The sequence below is a fragment of the Salvelinus sp. IW2-2015 genome, linkage group LG1 (assembly GCF_002910315.2).
Source record: "Salvelinus sp. IW2-2015 linkage group LG1, ASM291031v2, whole genome shotgun sequence".
NCBI classification, from domain to species: domain Eukaryota; kingdom Metazoa; phylum Chordata; class Actinopteri; order Salmoniformes; family Salmonidae; genus Salvelinus; species Salvelinus sp. IW2-2015.
Window position 1 is genome coordinate 3,263,580 of NC_036838.1, and position 7,981 is coordinate 3,271,560.

The 7,981-nt window shown below is 51.3% G+C and overlaps 1 protein-coding gene across 1 annotated transcript in view; it reads left to right on the forward strand.

The window, feature by feature from the left end:
• Positions 1-7,981, forward strand: part of LOC111969415 (trinucleotide repeat-containing gene 6C protein) — an 82,844-nt gene that overhangs the window by 32,746 nt on the left and 42,117 nt on the right. The window contains 1 exon segment of the mRNA XM_070445392.1: positions 5,735-7,979. Within this exon segment, the coding sequence (XP_070301493.1) occupies positions 5,735-7,979 (2,245 nt within the window).

Sequence of the window (7,981 nt, forward strand, 5' to 3'; positions counted from 1 at the left end):
GAACAATGTTCAGAGGTATATGCATGACAATGACTGCACTAGTCAATGGAGTTGGCTGAAGCACATGCCGTTCTCGAGCCAGACTAGGCTAGAGAGAATGCCAGCCCTCTCCCCTCTCTCTCGCGCTCGCTCTCCCCTTTCTCTCGCTCGCTCTCCCCTCCAGCCCCTAGTGGCCTCATTAGCCCAMACTCTGCCAGGGAACCAAGAGGAAACTACCTSTCCGGTTTTAAACCCTCCTGTMCCCACTCTCACTCCCTTTCTCTCTGTCTCTCCATTTCTGGAAAACTAACCAGAATCTTTTGATCCCYGAGACCGGAACTCAGAAGTTCCTGAAAGGGGAAAGAGGGTCTATTTTGAGGACAAAGGGGATTAAATGGTGRGTTTACTGCTTGTGGTGCGTCACCGTGCGGTTTGGCTGGAGATAATGTGGTGGATTGGCGGTGTTGAATGAATGGGAGAATAATGGCATCCGGTTCGGTCCCATTCGTGTGGCTCCTGGCTGCATTTCACAGCTAGCTCCAAGGCTACGCTATTGCTCATGATGTTGGCTTCAGGCACTTTATCCTTTTTGGTGCACCGTGTCTTTCTTTCTCTTCATACATACTCTCTCTCCGCTCTCTCTCTCTTCCTTTGCCACTGTCAACCCCTCCCCCATTCCCCCTCTCCCTGTCACCCTGGCTTTCATAGGGAGAGAAAGGCGGTGTCTAACTTCTGGCTACCTGCCCATGTTCCCCATGTGAGCTGCCTGCTAGCAGCATCCTCATTTATCAGCAGCAGCTTGATCTCCTGGTAGTTGTTTCCCCGGCAGGGCTACTAGCATCACTGTCGCCTTGTCTTATTCTGAGTAGTGGACTAGTGCTCTATGATAGGAAGCTGAGCTGGTATGTGAAGTGTTTTCGTTGATGCAGATAGATGTAGTGTGTGCGTGCTCTCACAGCACTGCATRTTTGGTGCCAGGGAGCWGCAGCAGAACCAAAGAATAGAAGCCCTWTTGTTTTTATTTCTGWCGCCGCTATTCATTCAGCGTGCACAATCGTACCCACTGCCCTCCTAATTGGGACCAGAATGGAAGCAGCTAGACTTACTGACGGTTGAACGCAAACAGAGATGGAATAGAACTGTCCCCTTTTTCCCTTGTTGTTTTGGTATTGTCCCCCGTTTCTCTCTCACACACACCTTTTTCCCCAAAGCAGGAAGACTTCTCACTAATCTATTGGAATGCCTACCAGAAATAAGGTTGTACAGAGTTGTAAGGAAAAGAGTGGGCAAGGTTGAGTAGACCTAAGAGACGTGACACACACACACACACACACAAACCCACAGTGACTCACACGTACACACTACGCAGCCAGCCTCAATTTCTTGGCATCATGTCAAGTAAGCAGTTGCGACGCTTTGCAGCGAGCAGTAGCAGACATATTGAATGGAGGAGGATGGCGATGGCTGCCGCGTCTCCCCGCTCTGCGTAGCGCCTCACAGCATGGTGTTGCAGCAGCACCACCTCTCTTCAGGTATTTTTCCGCTCAACCCCTGACCCCCTTCTTTACAGCTGCCGTCAGCMCTCTTCTCTTTTTCTCTCTCTCTCTACTCCAGGGTTTTTATTTTGTTTTGCTCGTAGAGTTGTCCGTGACAGGCAGTGACGGAAAAAAATAGGGCTGAGCTGCACGCTTTTCTGTGTAGTATGTGATTGATTTATCATGCAACCTATTTTTATGCCCCTTCAGAGAAAATGTGTGCGAGAGAGAGAGCGGGGGAGCGACTTAATGAGAGGGAGAAAGCAGAGGGCAGAGCGAGACGTTCTTGCTGCAGGCAGCAGCCTCTGAGCTCTTGGCTGAGTTTCAGGTCTGCCTGATAAAATGGCGTTCCTTGCTGCTCYGCGGGCTTGAAGAGACCCAGAGAGAGGGGGGGGGAGCGACTCTAGTGTGCGTCAGAACCGCTGGTGCTGTCGTCCTCTCTCTCGCTCCTTCCTCTCACATATAAACAAAAACCTAGCCGCCTTGCAGGTATATGGATTGACATTGTTTTGCTGACGCCAACACCCACAATGAGCTTTTCTATGTTAGGTTAGCGGTTAGCTAACTCTCCGATTTGACTGAAAGGCAGGCAGGCGTACGGCAACAAAACAATGGTGTTGAAACGGTGCCAAACCTACCAAAGCAAAAGCCTGCCGAAGACACTGACTCTCCCACACCCACACAGGGCTCTCTGTTGGAACGACTCCTAAAATATGCAAATCATGCAAAACCTCTTTGGTTGTTGTGGGCGCTGGCCACTGACATTAGATGTTATGTGTACTGACTTTAATGCATTTGTTTCTCGAAGGCCATGAGGAAGTGATGGTGGTTGTGGTTCAGTTGTGGGTTTAAGATGTATTAAATAGTCCCGGTGAGTAACAAGGGAGAGTTACGATCAATGTGGTATGGAGATATGTGTTCCTAAGTGAACAAAGCCATAGAAAAGTTGTCCCAAATGGCACCCGATTCCCTTTTTATAGTGCACTACTTTTGAACAGAGCATATAGGGTACTTGCATAAGGATCCATGGTGTGCTTACATAAGGATCACTCAGCCTAATGCATGCTGGTCTGTCACTGTGCATTGTGGGATGATGTGTCTTGGACGGGCAGCTCAGCTTGACCCTAGATGCCCCAGATGTTTTCTATTTGTGCAGTTTTGAGAGGGGGGGTGGGAGAGGCGGAACCGAACAGCCTGCTCACCAAAAATGTAATAGGAMAAACTTTTAATGGGAAATCTTTTGCAACATTGTTGGAAGTTAGGATTTGAGATGGGAATTTTGTGGTACCTCTGTGGTTACACTTTCTAGGAAGTGTAGAGCTGATTGCAGGTTGTGTGTGTGCATGCGTAGAGCTATATAGCCTACAGTGTGTGTGTCAGTGCCTTTCTACACACACACACTGACGACTCTTTGTGATAAGGCAGTCTGAGAAGAAGAGATAAGTATGTTGAGGGGYAAATTGCATTTGGAGGGACTCAGAGGCGTGTTGCGCAGTATCTTAAGCCTAACCACATATCTGTCAGTCAGTGCGTCTCAAACGGAAGCTAGTCCCCCCACTATTTGACAGGATTGTGTTGACCATAGCTTTATCTGTGATGGATAAACTCCAGGCAATTATGCAAATCACGGAACGATCTGATAGAATCCAATGGACTCCAATAGCGAGCTAATAGAAGGTAAGAATCTCTATTTGAAACGAGGTGATGGCCAAATACGGCCTACCCGACTGTTTCACACAAACGCATATTAATWWAAAATTCCGTGACGCGTCAAAGGAAAGCCYGAGGCTATACGTTTTCTAAATGTCTAAGACAACTTTGACATTGAATGCTTTTGTCATAGATAATATAGCTAGCAATGGGATACCTTTCTTTTTGATATGACAATTGATGAGCTTATTGGATTKGTGAATTACAAAAACAAATATATTATAATACAGCCTTCAACAATGAGCAGTTTCATAACATAAGCAGGATTGAGGTCAGTCTCATTTCTATGTAGTCTGAATTTACTCAATTGAAATTAAAATGGGCCCCGCCCCTGCTCTAAAGTAATGAAGGCGAGTGGGAACAGTAGTGTTCTTAGGTCCTCTCTGTAGATAAGACCAGTTTAGTGGTTGGCTTGGCTTTGCATGGTGGTTGGTGGATCAATACCACCTCCTCTCTCCAGCAGCATTAATAAGGCCATTGGATTAGCTGCCTCTCATTGATTCATTACAGCCTCATGGCATGAAATGAGCCTATTATTAGTTGTTACCGGGACTGGTTTCTCTCATCGGTGTTAGTGAGAGTATTGTGTGTCTGTAGGCTGAGGCTATGTTGCACAGTGTGGGCTAGACTTACACTACCGTTCAAAAGTTTGGAGTCACTTAGAAATGTCCTTGTTTTTTAAAGAAAATCAACAAAAAAAATGGTCCATTTAAAATATCATCAAATTGATCAGAAATACAGTGTAGACATTGTTAATGTTGTAAACGGCTATTGTAGCTGGAAACGTCTGATTTTTAATGGAATATCTACATAGGCGTACAGAGGCCCATTATCAGCAACCATCACTCCTGTGTTTCAATGGCACGTTATGTTAGCTAATCCAAGTTTATCATTTTAAAAGGCTAATTGGTCATTAGAAAACCCTTTTGCAATTGTTAGCACGGCTGAACACTGTTGTGCTGATTTAAAGAAGCAATAAAACTGGCCTTTAGATTAGTTGAGTATCTGCAGCATCAGCATTTGTGGGTTCGATTACAGGCTCAAAATGGCCAGAAACAAAGAATTTTCTCCTGAAACTCGTCAGTCTATTCTTGTTCTGAGAAATGAAGGCTATTRCACTCACCAGTCTCAACGTCAACAGTGAAGAGGTGACTCCAGGATTCTGGCCTTCTAGGCAGAGTTCCTCTGTCCAGTGTCTGTGTTTTTTTGCCCATCTTAATCTTTTCTTTTTATGGGCCAGTCTGAGATATAGCTTTTTCTTTGCAGCTCTGCTTTAGAAGGCCGGCATCCCGGAGTCGCCTCTTCACTGTTGACGTTGAGACTGGTGTTTTGCGGGTACTATTTAATGAAGCTGCCAGTTGAGGARTTGTGAGGCGTCAGAGTGTCTAGTTTGAGAAACAAATGTACTTGTCCTCTTACTCAGTTGTGCACCGGGGCCTCCCACTCCTCTTTCTATTCTAGTTAGAGCCAGTTTGTGCTGTTCTGTGAAGGGAGTAGTACACAGCGTTGTACAAGATATTCAGTTTCTTGCCAATTTCTCACATGGAATAGCCTTCATTTCTCAGAACAAGAATAGACTGACGAGGAACAAAAAATGTGCTTTTCTTTCAAAAACAAGGACATTTCTAAGTGACCCCAAACTTTTGAACGGTAGTGTATATCTTGTTTTTCTCCCTCTTTTGGTGTGAGGACATATATTAATAGGAGCGTTTTTTTGTGTTCTGATTATTATAAATTTTTATGCTGTTTTATGATTTATTTTATTTAGTTTTTTCAGTGTGTGTGAAGGAAAGAAATATAGAATTGAAGACAGCAGAGTTTTAATGTGCGTACTCTGCAGTCTCCACAGTGTCGGAGTATAGCTGTGTCTAGCAGCCCAGACCTGGTAGTGCTTTGTGGGGACCTGCTGGAGCATAGGGAGTGATAGATGAGGAGCCATCTTGGTTTCATTTCAATAAATGAGCAGCTTTCCACTTGGGCTTSCCTTCACGGCCACAGCTAGGGGAGACTACATGGAGACTAATGGGCCTCTCAGTTCAGGGGGAGAGAGTAGGGAGGGAAGAGGGGAGAGGGAGAGAGCAGGTGGGAGGGAGTGTTCCATTTCACCCACTCACATAGAGGAAGAMTAGGAAGGAAGGAGGGCTAGTGGGAGTGAAAGTAGGAGAGGGAGGGCTCCTATCTCTCACCCAGTCACTCCACATCTGACTGCACCAAAGCAGGAATATATGGATATGCCATAGCTAATAGGATATGGAGCATGGTCTGCTGTACATTCTGATTATGGCAGGCATCTGACTGGAGAACAGACCAGGAGAGCGTGACCATTGCTCTCCTCTCACTGCCGCCAAGTCGGATGGTAACAGTTTAACCAACCAAGGAGATACAGTACAATGACTTCTTCCAGGAGCTGAAGGAGTTTATTACATGGTGTTCTCTCTGTTTCTCTGTCTCTCTCTCAAATGTTTTCTCCTGGTTAAATAAATACAACTTTCTCTCTTTTTCTCCTCCAGACCTGCCCTTCCAGAGTGGTCCTGGTGCCCAGTATGAGAATCCCCACTGGGGAGCCTTACCACCAGCCACCGACCGCAGCAACACCACCACCAGTAGTAGCTGGGATCAAGTGATCATCGACGGGAGCGACACRGAGGCCTGGCCCTCCATCAGTCGCAGCAGCGTCAGCCGACCAGCGAATCCTCCAGAATGTGCCACAGCCGCTGACTGTACGAACCCAGAGACCAGCAGCAACATGAGCATGGCCGCGGGGGCTACTAGCCAGCAGGCCCACTACCCCTCCTCTCTCAAAGCTAACGTCGCTAACGTAGCTAGCATGATGCAGCCTAGCYGTGGCCAGGGAGTTGGAGCCATCGGCAGCAGGGGCTGGGGCTCCGGACCAGGCCCCATCACCATGGGCCCCACTGAGGGAGCCAAACCCGACGGCCTTGGGCCCAACATGGGTCGGAGTGGAGGAGCACCCAGCTGGAACTCCCAGCCCAGCTTTAGCCTGAACCTGAACCCCAACGCCAACCCCTCGGCCTGGCCCGTGCTGGGGCAAGAGGGGGCTGGAGGTGGCCCGAACCCCGCCTCACTACCACCCAACGGTAGCCTGGGAGGGGACGAGAACAACAGCAGCAGCACCTGGGGAGGCATGATGAGCCCTGATGCCCCGTCCTCCAATAAGAATGTGTCTTTCAYCAGCATGGAACACCCCAACCTTAACACTGACGGACAAAACAGCCATCACACTAAGCAACCCCTCAGCCCCATCCACGGTCTGCCCGGCTGGGGAGGCCAGTCCCCTACTGAGTCCTCCCAGCTCAACGGAGACTCAGGGAGCTCCGTCTGGGGCAACGGAGACACCAAGACATCCGCTGACTCCTCCTCCAAGAACTCAGGCTGGGACTCAGCACCCTCCGGAGGCATGTCCGGCTGGGGCCACTCTGGCAGCGGGAGTGGCAGTGGAGAAGGAGGCTGGGGAGGAGACTGGGGGAAGCACTCCAGCGGTGGAGGAGAGGTCAAAGGAGGCTGGGATTCCTCAGATGGCCCAGCCCAGGACCAGCAGGTGAGCTCCTGGGGCCAGCCAACCCCGGCCCCGGCTAGTGAGGGTAGCGGGAGCGGTGGCAGCGAGGGGCGCATCCATCGCAGGGATCAGACTGGCAGCGAGGACGGAGGCCCCCCTTCCCTGCCTCGGCAGGACCTGGACCCCCGTGTGCTCTGCAACACAGGCTGGGGCCAGACGCCCGTCCGCCAGCACACCTCCTGGGAGATGGAGGAGCAGCGTGTCGCCAACGAGAGGAAGACCAGCGAGATGAGGGGAGGCGGTGGAGGGGACACATGGAGGGGCTCCAACAGCCCCTCTTCCGGATCCCCACCGGATCCCCGGAACGGGGGAGCCAACCCCAACCTAGGACCATCTCAGAYGCCAGGCTCWGGGGGCTCCGGAGGCAAGAGCGAAGGCCCCTCAGGCTGGGGAGGCCCTCCACCCTCAGGCTGGGGGGAGCAGCCTGTCAACAAGGCCCCCAACGGTTCCGTCAGTGGCTGGGGGGACCCCATGGCCCAAGGCCCCAATACCACAAACAATGGCCCAAAGAGTGGAGGTCAATCCTGGGGTGTCCCTGAGGAGAAGTCCTCCCCTACCTGGGACGACGGGCCAGCCAAGACCCAGCAGAACCAAACCCAGAGCTGGGGAGAGGGGCCCAAGTCCTCCTCCCACGGCTGGGGCTCCGGCCACGGAAGTGGCAGCAATGGATCCAACGGCTCKAACGGCGGAGAGTGGAGAGAACCGGCCGAGGTGAAGAAGAATGGGTCCTCCAGCCACATGTGGGAAGGAGAAGGAGGAAATGGACGAGGAGGGTGGAAGGACAGCCCCAGAGGGGGTGGAGGAAATGGGYGCGGCTGGGGGTCGAAGCCTGCCCCTGCTGTTGGAGTTGGTGGCTGGGGGGAGACCCAGACCCAGCACCCCAACGGCCCAGCACCAGGATGGGGCTCCAAGCCCCAGGAAAGCCCCAGTGGCCCAGCACCAGGATGGGGCTCCAAGCCCCAGGAAAGCCCCAGTGGCCCCAGCACCAAGGATGGGCTCCAAGCACCCAGGAAAGCCCCAGGTCCCCACCACCAGGATGGGCTCCAAGCCGCAGAAAGCCCCAGCGGCCCAGCACCAGGAGGGGCTCCAAAAGCCCCGAGGAAAGCCCCCAGCGCCCAGCACCAGGAGGATGGGCTCCAAGCCCCAAGGAAAGCCCAGCGGCCCCAGCACCAGATGGGGT